Genomic DNA, 17578 nt, shown 5'->3' with positions numbered 1-17578 from the left:
GATGCGGATAGGTCTTCCTCACTTCTTGTACCAGATCAATGAGGCTGAAATCGATCAGTACCACTGTGCGGAAGGATCCCAAGCCCCAAAGCACGTGTTGCTGCATTGTTCGCCATACAGTGGTCTGAGGAAAGTTCTCATGGATGATATCGCGCCGAGGACCGATCTCAAGGGAAGTTTTGACAAACTACAAGGCCATTGCCTCATCCGCGGCGGCTTGCTACTCGCTGAATTCATGATGGAAATCGGCCTTCTGGGGACAATTCCAGCACCGTGGGATCAAGCGAGAACTCGCTTAGCCACCTCGGAACGTGATATTTTCGAGCTTGTGTTTTGACTCCTAAAGGAAAAACGTGTTCAAAGCAATAAAGTTAAGCCTCGTGTCTGGTTAGGTTACCTCGACGGCTATATTATCACGGTTATTAATATTATGTCTACGATCCGATCGGAAATGATAATCGTTAGCTGTGATATAAGCTTTTATGAAGGTAATTTCAATGATTGACTATGCTATTAGAAGAATCGATCCTGTAGTCATAGCCACAAGAAGGTATTTTGTCGGAGGAAATATTTTTATTGTCAATAACTTTTATAAATCAATCTTATAGCAATGAGACAATCGCAACAAGACGATGGTCGTAACGACAAAAATATAAAAGCAATAATGATTAGAAGAAGAAGAAGAGATCCGATAAAGCCTTAATACTATAACTACCAATACTACATAGTGATAATAATAGTATATTACTATTATAATATAATCAAAATAGAACAAGTCAAGAACCAGTTGTTTATTACTTTATTTAAAAAATTGTATCAACTCGAAGATTGAATGTATATAACTTATGAAGACTAGAATCTACGAACCGAATAATATTAATTATATACTTTAACAAATCCTAGTAGAATTATATTTGCTATTATATTCTCCAACATGTATGTCTAGCGATGATGCCGGAGAAGCACAGACCAAGGCTTGGCGTCATATCATCCCGCTCAGGCTTGTACAAAGAGCCCAGTAGAGCTTCTAGCTCCGCCACTCCACAAAATACCTAATCCATACTCTAGCCGAAATCCGACATACTCTTGTTCTAGCTCTCCACGACAAGAACCCTAGAGTCAAGATACCCCAGGAGTTACATACTAAATTCAATCTCGCCGAAATGTCTAATATACCAACCGACTCAGACAGTGACTCGGATGTGGAATTCGAGGATGTGCCTCTATCATCTCGTCAGCGCGCAACAGATGACACAGGTGCTTCAATCCATTCAGTCTCCTTCCAAACACCCCGACAGCCATGGGTCCCAACACTCTTCTTATCAGCTCAACGGGCCGAACCTATCCGTCCCGGCTCGGAAGAAGAGACCCAGCTGCGTGGTCGGCTGAGTACGGGCATAGAAAGGATTAATTATCGCCATATGAAGTCTCAAATGGGTATGGATGAGTCTAGTCCTGACTCTGGCGCTCAGGCTTCTGAGAGACGATTCGAGGGTTTCGGGGAGTTGGCTGCTGAGGTTGGTGGGCTGGTTGATATACTTTGGGCTTCTGCGAGTCGTAAGTTACTTTATCCTCCCCTGTATGTTCTATTTGTCTATTCATGGATTATCTTTGATTTACTATTTGTTTGTTTATTCATTTGTTTGGAATATACAATCACTATAGTAATAACCTCTAACTGGTAATTCACTATTTAGCTTCTATCCAGGTTGAAGGCCTTATCTCTCTAGCCGGATTGACTGAAATGGCTCTTTCAACTTACAATTTCGACCCGGAAGCTACGCTAAACATTCTACATAAGTTTGATGTTGTCTTCGCTGCTCTATGTACGGGTCTACATCCAAGTACTCATACTCCCCTCCCTGGTATAGTAGATGGTCGTCCGCTCGTTACGCAGACGCAGAAGGTGCGCATTCGAAGTTTAGCGGAGGGGACACGGACAAGGATCTTTTCTTGTCTAAATGAGGCGGAGTCGAATGATAAGAATGGATATGTAAATGGGAATGGGAATGGGAAGGTGGATGAAAGTGAGGAAAATAGCGATATTGATGATGATGCTGCGCATGTTTCTGCGCAGCCTTGGTTGATGGAAGCGGCTGGTGTCTATGATAAGACATTGATGTTATTGGCAGATCAAGGGGATGGGGCTGGGGGAGAGATGCCGTTGGAGGGGGGTTGTTTTGCTGGTTGAGTGCCAGTGTCTTCAATTTGAAAGCTGAATATTGGCTGTGCTGGGTATTACATATGGTGTATATCAGAGACGATTCAGAGTTTACAGTTTTTATTCGTCGAATGAAGTTCTAGGGCAAATTTAAAGGTTGTCTGGATAATAGGCGGAGCTGAGCTCAGCTGTAGATGATGCATATGTGGAGACCTACAAAGTTTGTACGCACAGTAAGTAGGCCTTCAATGTTTAGAGTTATTTTGGAATATAGTCTAATCCTATATATAGCCAGAAACAGGCAGACCTTTTCATTGAGGCTCTATATTTAGATATGAACGAGGTCAACTGATATACCCAGGCACAAACCTGCCAATCACCAACTGGGACATAATCAATATGCGATAGCGACGATAATCGATAATCCTCGCCTAAACACCAAGTGTATATAGACGACATCAGTCTACAACAGTACCAAGTAAGTACAACGGCCCACCCACACGCGATAAACGACCGAATCTTCTCGAAGACACCAGCAACAAAAACAAAATTCAAAGTGGAGCATCAGGTACAAAGAATCGCGTCCCAAACCTCCGGGCCATGGTGTCCACAAGTCTGTACAGTAAGTTAAGTTTCCAATTCAAATCAAGGTGTAATTGTAAGCGGGCCCTGCCTGTGGGAGTGGAGTGGAGTGAGTGGGTGAGTGAGTGTAATGGCTCAAACCGGTGCAGCGCCCTGTATGCGGAATACATTACCAGCGGCAAATACAATCAGCTACGCTTGTAATGAACGAAGCGAGTCCTAGGCTTCTCTTTGGATAAAGCGTCGCGAACTAGTGTGGATGCGAGCCCTGAAAGTGGAGCTTTTGGGTTTTGGGGCTGCTCAGCCTCGGGCCTGAGCCACTGTAAGATTCAGATTATGGTAGGCAAGACTATACCGTAAATTTAAATCTAATCTAGAATGGATCTGGAATACGTTGTGTGTGTTTTGTTCTTTTCTTAATTCTATCAAAGGTTCTAACATTAGCTAAGGTTGTTTGAAAGGATAGGTGTTCATTCCTTTCTTTCTTAATTAATAATAGGGCATGCCCTTATTTCCTATTTCCGGTGGGAGCTGGGTTCCATGGTTCACACGCTCAATTATTAATGTCTCTGATGAATGCCCGCTTTTCCGTTCGTTCGCGTATGCGTAATGGGGGTATTGTCCAATATTCATATGGTTAGTTTTGAAGGAGAAGTATGCAATGTCGATGTTGATTCAAGGGTGTCAAGATCGAGATGATCAGTATTCTTCCAGGTAATACTGCAGGGGGTTTGGGTGACAGGCTGAATCCACATAGGTTAAATCTAGTCTACTCAAGGTTGTGCTTGTGCGACACTGCAACAACTGGAGTAAAAACACGCGATGTAAGGGTTTAAGTGGTTGGCCCCTTCTCTACTTCGTAGGATGAATGGGGCAAATAATGGTATCGTTTCGATTTTACCGCTCTGATATCATGATCACCAGTCCCTTGCTCATGGTGAACTTCCCTTGTTAGTAATGAAGGACGGAAAGGCGTACTAGGAGAGCGACTGAGCTAGGGGCGCGATCGGAAAAATGGAAATCTAGATATTTCTCTTCTTAACTTAGAGATGAAGATGCATAGTTGTATATAGACCTTTTTATTTTTCAGAGATATCTTCAAGATCAAGGAAACGTATAATATAACCCCATCTGGACAAGGTCAAGAGCTCTTTCCCCCCGCCAAGCTGGTTGCTTTCATGTAATTCGAATACAAGCGACCACTAAAGCCCCATCCAAGCCATTGCAACCAATCACACCGACCAACAGACCTACAGGTCCAAATATTGAATGTAATGACCCACATGAGTTCTGCCGTATTTTATTTGTAAATATAGTGTCAGGCTATAGAATATCACTATTAATAGGCGTAGAGTAGATGTATTTATATGGTAAATTTCAATAGCGGTGAGAGGCTTAGTCAAGATGGGGAGTTACATTTAAATATTTGGTCTGTTAGTCGGTCCCATGGTTCTGGTTCAGGTCGATGTCGTTCAGCTTGTATTGTGCACAGGTGACGTATCGTCCATATCCTTGCGTTGTAAGCGCGGGAGCAAGCCCGACATGGATCTGAGAACCTTGCTTCGAGAAGCTTTTGCTGCAGAAGCATCGGAGTACCTGCCTGGTACGGGCATGCAATATGGGCTTGACTAGGTAAGGAAATGTGTCCATTTTGTACTATGGGGAAAACGCCTTGTTACCGGCAGAAAGGATCTTGAAGCAGTGAATGTAGTTCAGGTCATGCCCCTCCCCCAGCTGTGTAGCTGCAGGTTAATTCGGGATTTTCCAGGTTTTGGATTTTTTTTTCCTTTTTTTTTTTTCCACTTTTCCACCTTTTTTTTCTTTCTTCCTGGTTGTATTGGGCTGACATCCTCGGTATGGCGGCTCGGATTTGAAAGGGAATTACCCGCGGTGGCCATTTCCACGGTTCTGTGGCTTATGTGGAGCTTCGCTTTTCCCGTCTGTTCTGCAGGTTTCTTTTTTCTTAGCGTGCAGGATTCTATACTACTCCCTAGGGGTACCTCGCTAGGACTGGTATATATATAGAGCCTTGAAGTGCTTATATAGGGGGGGGGGGAGGGGTATAAGCTATGCCGGGCGGGATAGGAATTACTGCCCAGTTTTTAGATATCTAGGCTGTACTATTGGTATTTCATCACCATATGTAGGTAATTTCGATGAAAAGCTGTAGGGATGACTTTCTTTATTTTAAATAATGGGATCAAGGGATATATGAACCTGTCACGATGGTTTGGGGTAAGCACTGGGGAAGTTTTGCGACCAGTCACATTGCAAGGACAACGACAGATGGTCCTTGCAGATGTATGCGCCTAAGCCCTAGGTTCAGGCCAAAATTGGGTCAATATACTGATTTAGGTCATAGAAAGAGGAGATATGGAGAGCAGAGAAAGTTAGTCGACTCTTTTTTTGCATATGTAGATTGTCTCTCGAGGATACATCGGCTGTAGCTGGGGATAACCGACCGGGATGATTTAGTATGAGAGAATTGTGCAGATCGATGATTGAACCTCGGGCCCGGGAAGCTGGAACGGATAACGGGCAGAGGAGAGAGGATGGGAATGTGAGATGATAACAATAGAATAGACTGAACTAGTTTCTAATTGACTGGTGAAAAAGAAGATAATAATAGTCATACTGTGTAGTTCTTATGTAGTTAATGACTGATAATCGAAATCTAAATTACATCTTGACTCCAGATGACTTTACCTGACTGTATATGTAATACCCTGTATGAAGCTGTATCCCATATTCTCACATACTGGCGTGTATGTAATACTTCCCCTCCCCAAAGTTAACCAGCAGAAATCTGTGATTTCAATTCTTCATCGCCTTCTTTTCCCCTCCAACCTTTCTTCATCCCCCTCCTTTCTCATTATTCCATTTATCGTGCGGATTTCGTTCGTCTTGCGCCGTTCTCGGGAGTTCTGCTTCATCTCGTTCTTCTTCGTCAGCTTTTGAATTTCGATTTTTCCATATTCCCCTTGGTAAGTCTTTCCTAGGCCTCTTTTCATCTTGCCTGACGAGCCGCTATCGTCACCACCAACCCTTTGATTATCTGCATTTTTCGTTGTTTCTATGATGTTTGCTTTTTCGATTTTATCTTGAAATCTATGCCTGGACCACAAACGACTATCAAAATAGCGAGCTAGATCGCTATTGCGATGGGTTTGGCTCAATTTCATCGTCGGTCGGTGCGCTCCGCCCGCGATAGTCGACACCCAACTTGTTCGCAAATTACACACGACTAGGCCACGCCGCGCAATCCTCGCAACAGTCCTCTCCAGACCCATTACGATCCGACCTATCTCTCGCCAGTATCGCATATCGAGTTACAGCAGAGCATATGGGTCGTATGGGTTGGGTGGATAGTGTATACGATGGGAAGGTGGAGCCCTAGGGACGGTCGCATCGACACTGGACCTGAACGGAAGCGGCCGGCGCACGCATACTACGGAACCTCAATGATTCAGCATCTGGGTACCTATCTATTTTAGCTATGTGATATTCGATTTCTTGGAAAACGAAGACTGGCGCAAAGAAAGAGAGAAGACTATGCCTAGTCCGGCGGTTTCCGTTCTGTTCTAACCGATGCCATCCACACTCCACCTATTGCCGCCCTTTGCAAAGAGATGAAAGAGTTGAAAGAGATCAAGGCTCGACGATATACCTGGTATATGCGTATAGTCGTTACAGTGGAGGCTCTTACTTTTCTCTCTGCGCCTACATACTCGCTTTGAATCGGCTATTCTATAGCCCCCAACATCAGCTGTCTCTCTTCAGCTTCACCTGGTCCGGGCGTGGATTTGAACTTTGCATCAAACATATTTCCACTTTCTACATATCTACCTACCTTGATACTTTCTTTCGCGTGGCTTTGATTCTTTGCTTTATCTTTCAATTGCGCATTTGATCTCTCTGCCTCTTTCTTTCCTCCCGAGTGACGGCCAATTTTAACATCTATTTCTTTCAGGAAACCTACTCCGTCTCTCCATATCCGAGTTTATTCACGAAGTGCTTTTTGATCTTACGGTCTTTCGCTTTACGAATACACGAAATTCCAGTCGCAACAGACCGTTTTCTATTCTTACGTCGAATTTCGGGCCTCCGCTGATAGTACAATGTCTTTCAACAACTTCGATTCTTTCCCCAACCAGGCCGACGCTGCCGCTGCCGCCTCCGGTGCCCCGGCTCCTACCGACACCACTATGACTGGCCAGGCTGATCCCGCTGCTGGTGGTTTCCAGGGCCCCGCTCCCGATGGCGCTTCGCAGGTTGGCCAGGGTAGTGCTGATGGCAAGACCACCCTCTGGTACGTTTGAAGTTATACCACTTCTAGCAGGAAGATTTTCTTGCAAATTGATGAATACATCTGACGGTTTGGGAAATAGGATGGGTGAGCTCGAGCCTTGGATTGATGAGAACTTCATCCGCAATCTGTGGTTCCAGATGGGTGAGCAGGTCAACGTAAAGATGATCCGTGACAAGTTCTCTGGGTAAGACCATGATTTCCTCCCCCCCTATATATGACGATTCCCGAGGTCCTAATGTTGGTAGTAGGAGCAATGCTGGTTACTGCTTTGTGGATTTCTCTTCCCCCGCCGCTGCTGCTAAGGCCCTCTCTCTGAACGGTACCCCCATGCCCAACACCAACCGCGTCTTCAAGTTGAACTGGGCTACCGGTGGCGGTCTCGCTGACCGCAGGTAAGTGCAATCTATTTTCATTGAGCTCCGTTATTAGTCTCGTTCGGTTATAGCTAACTATAGGTCCTTTTCCTCTGCAGCCGTGATGACCGTGGTCCCGAGTACTCCATCTTTGTTGGTGACCTCGGCCCTGAGGTTAACGAATACGTCCTTGTTTCCCTCTTCCAGAGCCGCTTCCCCTCGTGCAAGTCCGCCAAGATCATGACCGACCCCATCAGCGGCATGTCCCGTGGCTACGGTTTCGTTCGCTTCTCTGACGAGAACGACCAGCAGCGCGCTCTCACTGAGATGCAGGGTGTCTACTGTGGCAACCGCCCTATGCGTATCTCCACCGCTACCCCTAAGAACAAGGGCCCTGGTGTCGGTGCCGGTAACATGGGCATGCCCGGACCCGCCGGCATGTACCCTCCTATGGGTGGCCCTCCCATGGGCTTCTATGGTGCTCCTCAGCCCATGAACCAGTTCACTGACCCTAACAACACTACCGTCTTCGTTGGTGGTTTGTCTGGCTACGTCACTGAGGATGAGCTGCGTTCTTTCTTCCAGGGATTCGGCGAGATTACCTACGTCAAGATCCCCCCTGGAAAGGGCTGTGGTTTCGTTCAGTTCGTTCAGCGCCACGCTGCTGAGATGGCTATCAACCAGATGCAGGGCTACCCCATCGGTAACTCCCGCGTCCGCCTGAGCTGGGGTCGCTCCCAGAACAACTCCGGCCCTGCTGGCAGCCCCTACCGCCCCGCCCCCCCCCCCCTCCCATGTACCCCTCCATGGGTATGCCTCCAGCTGCTCAGCACTACGGCGGGTTTGCCCCCATGAAGGTTAGCAGTCACCCCGGCAGCCCAGCCCCAGAACACTCTTGAGTTACAGGCTCGGTCGGCTGACTCTTTCTCTCTTCACAGTAAGCGTTCCTTTGATTCAAGAAAGCACGAGCAGGAGTTGTTTGCGTCATTCCAATGATGGGTCCCCCCTTTTAGTATCATAACAAGTTTGCTATTTTCCCCTCTGATCGCGATGCGCTTATAGCTCTTGATGAGCATTCTTTCCCTCCTTGCGACGCATTTTCGTGAGCGCTTCTAGTCTTCGCAAGATATGAGCCCCGTTATCGTTTTTCCCTTCTTTTTTTTCCTTATGAGGGGTCTTTCTATTTATTTGCCCCCTTCCCTATGGTTTTTTCATTCTTCGTTTTTTATTCGTCCAGGACTGCGGAAGTTTTCTTTTCCTCTTGGGGCCCCCAACTCCTGTATCTCTACAGAGTCAAGTCGTATTCGTTTCCCTTTTATTTACATTTGCTTCTTGGTTCCTCTCGAAATGCCCCCTTTTCTTTATTTACGTCAATGCGTCTGCTACTTACTCTATCCTCTTTTTCCTTTACTACCCCGCCCTGGGGGCTTTTTCGCGTGTAACGAAAGTGCGTATTCTCCATGCGTTTCTCTTTACTCTATACTCCTTGGGCAGGCATTCTGCGAAAAGTTCAAGTATTTCCGTCCTTCGCAATCTCTATTTTCCTTTGTTCCTCCTTTTCTCTCTCTCCATCGAGCAGCCAAATTGAACTATGTTCGCTTCAACTAGTGTTGCGTTTCGCCGTGTCTTTTCGTTTATCAATTTTTTTTCTTGTTAGACCGACGACGGCTTGTACAACACGCTCTGTTTCGTGCCTCTCCGTGTTTATTGGTTCATCTCCCTCACGGCCCCTTTTGATCTGTTGACGTCTTATGCATATCTGATGCTGCCATGTTTTGGTATTGATCTCCACTGTCGTAATTCCCCAACCCCATGTTTTTGCCCGGGGATCCTTCTGAATTTGAAGCGTGGAGGGATTGATTTACCTTTGAACAAAAATTCGCTATTTTTCCAAACGTTGCTTTTTTTTCTCTTGGAGTGTCTTGTGGCTGTGGAATCATCGTTCCGGCGCACCTTGGGGAGGCGTTGACTGATCTGTTCGTTGCGGGATTCTTTACTGCATTAGATAAATCTTGTTAAGGTTTGATTCCTTTTGTATCCTGTAACATTTGGAGACTCGCATTATCTCGGTTTTCTTGCCGGCGTTCCTATCTTTGGGGTTTAGATGATTCCCATCCTCCTTCGCTATGTTGATTCGTGAAGCCATGTCTTTTGGCTTGCGATTCAAGAGGCCAAAATCGTAACAGAAAAATGACCTTAATATTTGGCAATTTGTATTTGTATTAAATGTAAGCATGGAATATTATTATTCTCTTACTTCAAGTCAGGTGTAAGCCTCGGTGACGTAGCTGTATCGAGCTCGGGGGTGTTGAGGCTTACATATTCAAGTTAGGGCTGACTTCGGTGTTAAGGGTATCTTGCACTAGTAAATCACTACCTAGTTAACCACCTTTTATGCCACATGTATACACGACTCCTATTAGGATTATTCTTCGTCCGAATCTTGATTCTTATTTCATGTATATTGAATAGATACTCTCCCATTGACCGTGTAAAGTGTGTTTACGTATACCTCCATGCTAGCAATGAATCGGGCAGTGACCGTCTACTGGCTCTTGCCTCTTCGCGTCTTTCCGCTTTACTCTGTGCCTGCCTTATCTCAACAATTGTTCATATCCACATGAAGAAGGTGCTTATATACCCCAGACTCGCGTCAACAAACATCTCACTTGTTCTCTTCTCTTCTCTTCTCAAGCTCATCGCCACCATGCGTTACGAAAACTGGGATGTGTTGCTCTTCCCCGAGGGCTCGAAGGTGCCCATTCAGGAATTCAAAACGCAATGTTTCGTGACCAAAGACCTCGATTCCCCCTATCTACAGCTTCCTGCTGTAGTGAGCCCCGCCCAATACTATCCTATCCAGGGCAATGTCGGCCAGGTCCCCGTCTTGACAACGTTTGTTCCCAGCATGACCAAAGACAGTCCCTTTCGCGTGTCCATTCACAGTTGGGACAAGCCACAACCTAGCCGATTCATCGAGAGATTGATGCTGCCGGAGGATATGCTGATGTTTGAGGCTCGGGTCTTTATTGATGGCGTTCTTGTTGCGTGCGTATTTCTCGGGTGGATTGGTCTTTACAATCGGACCATCTTGGCGTTTTGGATGCATCATGCTGACTGTGACTCTTTGAGATTAGGGGTGGTATATTTGGCCAAAGAGCTTTGTGGCCGTATATCATCGGTCAGTTTGAAAGATTACAAGATACTGCCCGTCGGTTGATTGCTTGGCTTTGATGCTGACGTTTTCTGGGTTACAGATTTCAGTTCTCGTACCGAATCCCTCACCGTCTCGTATCAAGAATCTTGCTTTACTGACTGTATTGCAGACATTGATAGAGACGGTAATCAAGAATTCCTTCGCTTTCCGACCTTTCATCCGGATATTCTGGACCAGCGACACTGGGATGCTGGTGACCCATACGGCCGCATAAAGGTGGTTATTGCCGAGGGATTCGCTCGTCCGAATCGATCTCCTCCTTTTGAGAGAGTCAAAGATGTGATCTCTATGTCTTTTCAGCATGCTCCACTTAGTAAGTTCCCAATCGGTTGCTCACAAAGGGACGTTTATCTAACGCAACTTGAACAACTTAGATATTTTAGAGTATTCCAACATCGCTTGGCCCAACCCTAGTATGTGGACCGACAATCTGCCAATCGGTTCTAAATACCAATCTACAGGGAATATTGGTGGATCGACCCTCGATGGGACGCCTCATGGCCATTCTCCAACTAGAGTCGAACATCGATCACAGCCAGTGGCAGCCAGTCACTCCAGCAGCAAGCAGGGGATGGTATACAATGCGTGGGTCTCCAATCGTGCTTTTCCCGTTCCTGCATCTCAGTGGCAACGCCAATCTAATGAGACTCGTCGATGGGGAGGCTACCCGGACCGTTTCTTCGAACCATTCATGGGAGAACAAGCAATCGACTCGTTAGTCAATGAAGAGGTTTGGAATCATCGAGGTTGTCGGTTGTCTCGCGAAGATGTTCCAATGCCAGACTATTCTACCTCTTCTGGTAGTCGTGCCATCTCGAGCCTCACTGGATTCAGCTATGAGCACAGCAAACAGCCCAGCATCATAGCACCCATGGATGATGAGCAGTACAATGAATTGATTCAAGCTCTTACTCCTACAAAAGCACCCACCATTGGTACTCGTGCACCTTCCAATACCCCCTCGGCCATCCTTGCACCAACCAAGACCGCCGCCGAAGTACGCCCTGCAGCAACCTCCCGAGGTAGTGCTCGCACTTCTGCATTACGAGAGATTTCACAACCCAGTACCCGAGACGTGTCAGGATCGAGCAACAAGTCCAATCCTACGGGCACGACCGTTACAACTCCGTCCAAGCTTGGTGTTAGTCCCAGTGGCAACGTCAAAGGTAAGAAAGAAGGGACCAAGGACAATACCAAAGAAACGCCAAAGAAAAGCCCTAAGGAGGTTATCGTTGAAGTGTCCGAGAAGCTTACCACACCACGGGGAATTGAAAACGAGAAAAAAAATGACGAAAATTTGCGCGAGGATGAAGAGAACGAAGCTGCTTCTGAAACTCTGCCCTGAAAGCGGAGATATGGATGGGGTGTTCCATGCTCTTTTTTGTTTCCTGGTCTTATTCTTATAGCTCTCTCTCTGCTTCTCTTCATATTGTATCCAGACATGAGGCAGGGATTGAGAGTTCAGAACAGTTACAATATCAAGAAAAAAGGTCTCATATGTATGCTTGACTGGTTTCCATTGTCATAACCTAGTGTAGTGGGGAGGTCATGATAGCGGTGTGAGTCAGGATTCACAGCATTTCTGTATATAAGACTTGTTCTACATATGTCGATACCAGTATAGCAACTTGAACTCGGACGGACCATTCCACTTCCGCATCTACCCCTAGGTTATCCTCTCCCTATTCTCTTACTCCCCCCAGTGGACGAAGCCTTTCGCAGCAAGCTCATTTTCTATATGACGGCGTCCCCATTACTACCAGGTACTATACTAGTAATATGCTTTCAAATCGATTCCCGCTCCGAGCTCTGTGCCTCTGCGCTACAGCACAAAAACAGCCCGTATTAGTATCTCTGGTCGTGCACAGAAACATCTCCTATGGGCTGGTCTCTTATAGTGAAGCTTCCTAGTGTGCCCACCAAGAGACAATTGAGTACATAGTTAGTTTAAATGACCATCCCGAAACCGCATGCGCACTGGAACTTGAGGAAAAGCGGGCTACACATAGGAGAGGGCGGGTCACTATGGTACGTCCTAAGGGTGCCTTTATTACGTCCAACACCACGTGTACTAAGAATTGTCCAATGATAAAACTTCCTCCCGGTGTTGATACCGGCGGGGGCATTCTGCCCGTGCGTCATTCACCTAGATAGATGATGAAAGATAGGAGTAATAACCTTTCCTCATAGCGTAAAATCAAGCTGTTTTTCCACGTTTGTCTTGCCTCTGAGTACGCATTCGTGTGTCATTATGTGTTGATATCATCTCCCTAGTTAGAAATATCAAACAAATACTCGCATGCGTAGTGTAATATACCTTCAAATGTTTAATGCCTGATAACCTGCAGGGATTTACATAGGCCCGAGTGGAGTGCCTGCCTGTTTTGGAACACCGGCGGATTTAGGAGTTACTATCATTGACCAATTGGTTTGTAACGCGTCTTTAGTTGTTTATCATCTCATCTCTCAGAGCAAAGCTTCTCTCTCTTCCTCTTATCATATTGTTCTCCTCTTTTCTGTGTCAACTTCGTGAATTTCGAGCCCGCTTCTCAGCAATCATGAATACTCAACTGCCACCTTTGCATGAAGTGATTTCTGCATTGGATCTCCAGTCACTGGCAAGCCTCAGTATCATGAATGGCACATCCCCCCTCCGAGCTTCTAATTCACACCCTTCGACTACAATACCTGCCGATCATCAAGCTCCCCTGTCATCTCTTTCCTTCTTTACCAACCCAGACCTTCTTCCTGTCACCTCGGGTAACCTCGAGTCTCGACCTCTCTTTCGGTCCTCTCCATTTCAGCAGGTTGCTCAAGGTGATCCTTTGATTCGTTGGGAACGAGACCAAATCTGGTCTACTTGGTCACCTTCTATGGTCAACAACTCAAACCAGCTTTCTGGACCAGTGAGTGTTTCCAAATTAATATAACTAACAGCTGGATAGCTCGGACTGACATCTTTACAGACGCCCTTGGGCGCATTGGACCCGGAGAGCCTCACCCCAAACCAGGCTGTGTTCATTTTTGGCATCCTTTGTATCATGGCGCGCTTGAAACCGCGATTTGAGTTCAAATACGGTGGTTTGCAGGGGAAGCAGATCGGTCTGAGACTCACTTTCTTCGGCCACACCATTGTGCTTGACCCTGTGTACAATTCTGTACAGGACTCCAGGGTTACAGCTTGCAGAAGAGCATTGTGGAAGCTCCGCAAGTTTAACCCTCACTGGCTATGCCCTCCTTCTGATGGTCCAACTGGTCCTGAATGGGACTGGATCAAACTTGTGGAAGGTAAGTACAGCTTTCTACGCCCATTTATCTAATCTTTTCCTGGCAAACACTTATGAACTTGAACTCTTCTAGCATTTTGCAACATCAAAGGAATTGAACTGCCTCTATACGGCTCTCTCTACTTGGGAAAGCTGTGGCATTACGATCTAACGCTGAATGGCAGTTCCTTCCGCACTGGTTCGCCCTGTGAAACATCAACACAAGCGCAGAATACCGCTGCACATCTTGCTCTTCACAGCGCTTTGATTAGTGATAACATTGCTGACCATATTCTTCCAGCTACCGACCCATCAGTGGTGATAAAGAAAGAGGAAGAAGGATCAAAGCCAAAGCCAAGGCCAAAGCCCAGAGCCATGGTTGAGCGTCTCAATGGGCGTATCGCGGACCACTCTACAGTGCCGGCTCGATCTTTCGATGATGTGTTAGTGTCTATCAGAGCGGAACGTGGCAGAAAGATCAAGCGAGGGAGACACAGTTCGAGATACGGGGGTTCCCCATCGCCCAAACCTCTCAAGTTCGCAAAGCTCCCGAAGGTCAAGAAGCCAAATCTCGGTAACGCCAATCGTGTTCCTTTGACCCATAACCGCGTGGCTCCCTTGGAAGAAAAGCCAGAGCCCAGAGTGGATCGTTTTGCTACCCTCAAAGCCATCCAGAAAGCGATTGAAACAAAGGATTTGTCGTATCACTCTATTTTGATCCGTAAGCTGAACTAATCCCTCCTCTGGCTTGAATTCTTACTAATCGCGTTTTCATCGCATTCCCTCTACCCGGTTGGAGATTTAACAATACACTGATACATATATCTATCTTTATACTAGGTATCTGTGATATCTTGGGTGTGAACGCGCCTGCAATTCGCCATGAAGATGACCCTGATGACCCTAGACCAATGGGATGGTGCGTGCGCGCCACGTTCGATGAGAGCCACCCTTACTTGAACCGAGCAAGTCCCATTATGTTGGCAAGACTACCCAAGTCAGAGGACAAAGGGGCAATCTCGCTCGGAATGAAAAAGTTGATACTCTACCTTCTCAACATGGCGAAGGAAGATGCAGGGCTCAGTTCGGAGGATTCGGATTATGCCTTCCAACTACGTTTGGTGAAGGATTTGGAAAAGGAAATTCAAAGTGGGATCGACGGAAATGTGTGCGAGATTGAAACCGCCCAGGGATGGACTGTGGTTCTACCATTGCAATCACGGCACTAAGCTGCCTCTACGTTGCTGACTTCCTGATCAGTGAAGCTTCTGGAATCTGGAAGATTATTTGGGGATCTGTGCTTTGTTGGCCTTGATGATAGCACAGATCTCGAGTGGACCAAAGCTATTCGCGTTACGACAGCGGCACTGGACTCCTTGACCCATCCTCACACTGTACCGATCTGATGACGACGTTTTCGATTACGACAAGGGGTTATTGTGAGCTGGACTGAGCTGAAACATGTATATTTTTGGTTGTGATTTTTAACAGTCATGAAGAACTGAATACTGAAGTGATGTGGGATCAAGATTGAGGCATGGATACGGAGGAGGGTAAATCTGTTCTGCTGTTCTTCTTGTTCTTCTTTTTGCTATGTTCGGTCCTGGGGATGTACTTGTATCTATTTAGTCCAGCACTCAATGTAAAATGCCTCCAAAATGATCATCTTCCAAATTGAGTAAGAAGACCCAGCTGGCCTCATTCGTTTGTGTGGGGCCTCGGGGAGAAACATGTAGTCAAACTTCACACCAAGTATACTCCTAGTAGCGGCCCCACGTTGCTGGCCAAACTACACAGTCTGTTATGGGCGCTGCGTATTCTGGCGGTCTGCCGCACCATTACTCTGAATAACTACATGCGCGTAATCTTTCTTCTCCCATAGTCAATACCATCGTTCAAATGCACTCTACATCCCGTAGATTGGCGTACTAACACAGTCCACCTTGAATGTACTCTGGGTATTAATGATACACTGTGTGGATAGATCGGGCCATATGCTATATGTATCTCGTTAGGTACTACACAGTATTTAGTTGCTACCTGGGTAACCTTTCTCTCTTCATAGCAAATACCATCGTATTCGTGCACACTACTTCCGGTAGTTAAGCCATCTAACAAAGCGCGTCTTGCTACACTAGCCCCAGCGGACTCATCATGGAGATACAAGACATGAATATGCATAGAATAGAATAGATATAAATGTGCAGGGAAATAAATGAAATCCAAGACAACTCACATTTCTATACAGACAAAAGACTTTCAATTTTAACCCCGCTGATATAAAATGATAAAAACTCCCAAATCCAAGCCCAAACACCTTGCCAACATGCAGTAGAGTCCTTACTCAGGCTAAAAAAGAAGAAGAAAAGTTAGCAACAACGCACCAGAATCATAGACCAAAGATCAAGATCTAGGAGAAAAACTCACCCGAATCTTCCCCTTCCGCATCTTAATATCCGCCAACTTCTTCTTATCCTCATCAAACTTCCTAAGCAACTCATTCTGTCTCTCCTTCCTCTTCTCCCTAGACTGGAACCGATAAAAGTCCTCCAACCCTTCACCCTTCTTCTTCTGCCTCTCAAGAAGCTCCTTAGCCTCATCCTCCCTAGCAACAGAATTTAACTTCGGTCCATGCGTAACAGTAACGAATCCATCCTCATCCGGCTCCCCAATCTTGCGATGCTCCTCTCTCTTCTTCGCCTCAGCAACCTGTTCGAAAACAGTCATAAAGTCGTTCACGGAACGAAGAATATCTGCCCGATTGGGATACCGCATCTTCTCATGAGTACGATAGCGCTTAATTCCTAGTTCTGGAATACGGGATTCAATCCCCTCGCCCCAGATTAGGGTTGTTTGCTTCCTAGACGCCTTGGTAGCGGCTTTTAGGCTGTTTTCCATGCTGGAGCGATCGGCGAAGATTACAATAGCGTGTGTGCCGCTTTTGTGGAGGGGTCGGTTCCATGTTTCTGGCAATGAGATGTTGTCGAGCGTAACTTGGAGGTCGGAGGATGTTATGCGTTTGCGTTTTTTGTTGTTGGAAGATTGGAGGTTGCTTTCTGTTGATACTGCGGAGGAGGATTTGGATTTTTTGTTTTGATGTTCTTCGAACTGGACAGATGCTACGCGGCCGGCGGATAGTTGGGCACCGAATAAGTGGCGGATATGCGTTTCTGTTGTGTCGATTGGAAAGTTGACGATGAAGAGCGAGCGCGTAGAGTCGGGGTCTGGGATGCGAGGCTCGTGAGGACGGATGTAGAGGTTGTGTGTTGCGGGTTTTGGGAATAGGGGGGTTGATGGGAGTTGAATTGGGAGGGTGGTGTACCCTGGTATATCGGGGGAATTCTTCATCTTTTGGCCGTTGAGGATGATTTAGATTTAGATTTAGAGAGCTTAGAGGTGATGAGACTTTTTTTTTTCGGACGTTGATAGGGTTTTTTTTACTGCCTATTTTATAGGGCGGTGGGGTGGCGGTGAGAATGAACTATAGGTACAAGAGTTATTAGGGCTTTGTATACTAGTTGTAGTATAGTTTTTTTTGACATAGATTGAAGGGAAAATACTTGCATAATTTGTATATTTGTATTAAGTAGTATACATTAATTAGGTATTTTCGTAATAAATGGTTTCGTGTTCTGTGGAAAATAATCACCCCAGATTCCATCTTTGCGTTGTGAAATCATTACATCCTGC

General features: G+C 46.1%; 6 protein-coding genes across 6 annotated transcripts; 4 read left to right on the top strand and 2 right to left on the bottom strand.

The window, feature by feature from the left end:
• Positions 1–1163: 1163 nt before the first annotated feature.
• N7478_009029 (uncharacterized protein) lies at positions 1164–2191 on the top strand (the record flags this gene model as incomplete). Its single annotated transcript, XM_056925243.1, has 2 exons — positions 1164–1557; positions 1698–2191. 2 exons carry the CDS (start codon positions 1164–1166, stop codon positions 2189–2191), a joined length of 888 nt encoding a protein of 295 aa, XP_056777969.1.
• A 1986-nt stretch (positions 2192–4177) lies between these two features.
• On the bottom strand, positions 4178–4393 carry N7478_009028 (uncharacterized protein; the record flags this gene model as incomplete). Its single annotated transcript, XM_056925242.1, has 1 exon — positions 4178–4393. One exon carries the CDS (start codon positions 4391–4393, stop codon positions 4178–4180), a length of 216 nt encoding a protein of 71 aa, XP_056777968.1.
• Positions 4394–6861: 2468 nt separating this feature from the next.
• Positions 6862–8260, top strand: N7478_009027 (RNA-binding protein; the record flags this gene model as incomplete). Its single annotated transcript, XM_056925241.1, has 4 exons — positions 6862–7052; positions 7132–7236; positions 7301–7444; positions 7525–8260. 4 exons carry the CDS (start codon positions 6862–6864, stop codon positions 8258–8260), a joined length of 1176 nt encoding a protein of 391 aa, XP_056777967.1.
• Positions 8261–10112: 1852 nt separating this feature from the next.
• Positions 10113–11967, top strand: N7478_009026 (uncharacterized protein; the record flags this gene model as incomplete). Its single annotated transcript, XM_056925240.1, has 4 exons — positions 10113–10453; positions 10543–10586; positions 10663–10935; positions 10997–11967. 4 exons carry the CDS (start codon positions 10113–10115, stop codon positions 11965–11967), a joined length of 1629 nt encoding a protein of 542 aa, XP_056777966.1.
• A 1213-nt stretch (positions 11968–13180) lies between these two features.
• N7478_009025 (uncharacterized protein) lies at positions 13181–15117 on the top strand (the record flags this gene model as incomplete). Its single annotated transcript, XM_056925239.1, has 4 exons — positions 13181–13528; positions 13589–13910; positions 13983–14609; positions 14729–15117. 4 exons carry the CDS (start codon positions 13181–13183, stop codon positions 15115–15117), a joined length of 1686 nt encoding a protein of 561 aa, XP_056777965.1.
• A 1111-nt stretch (positions 15118–16228) lies between these two features.
• On the bottom strand, positions 16229–17236 carry N7478_009024 (putative ribosomal small subunit assembly protein; the record flags this gene model as incomplete). Its single annotated transcript, XM_056925238.1, has 2 exons — positions 16229–16237; positions 16316–17236. The coding sequence occupies 2 exons, from the start codon at positions 17234–17236 to the stop codon at positions 16229–16231; spliced, it is 930 nt and encodes a 309-aa protein (XP_056777964.1).
• Positions 17237–17578: the final 342 nt, after the last annotated feature.

This window comes from Penicillium angulare, assembly GCF_028827245.1.
Source record: "Penicillium angulare strain IBT 27051 chromosome Unknown utg000005l_segment0_segment0, whole genome shotgun sequence".
Taxonomy (NCBI): domain Eukaryota; kingdom Fungi; phylum Ascomycota; class Eurotiomycetes; order Eurotiales; family Aspergillaceae; genus Penicillium; species Penicillium angulare.
This window is presented reverse-complemented; position numbering and strand designations above follow the sequence as displayed.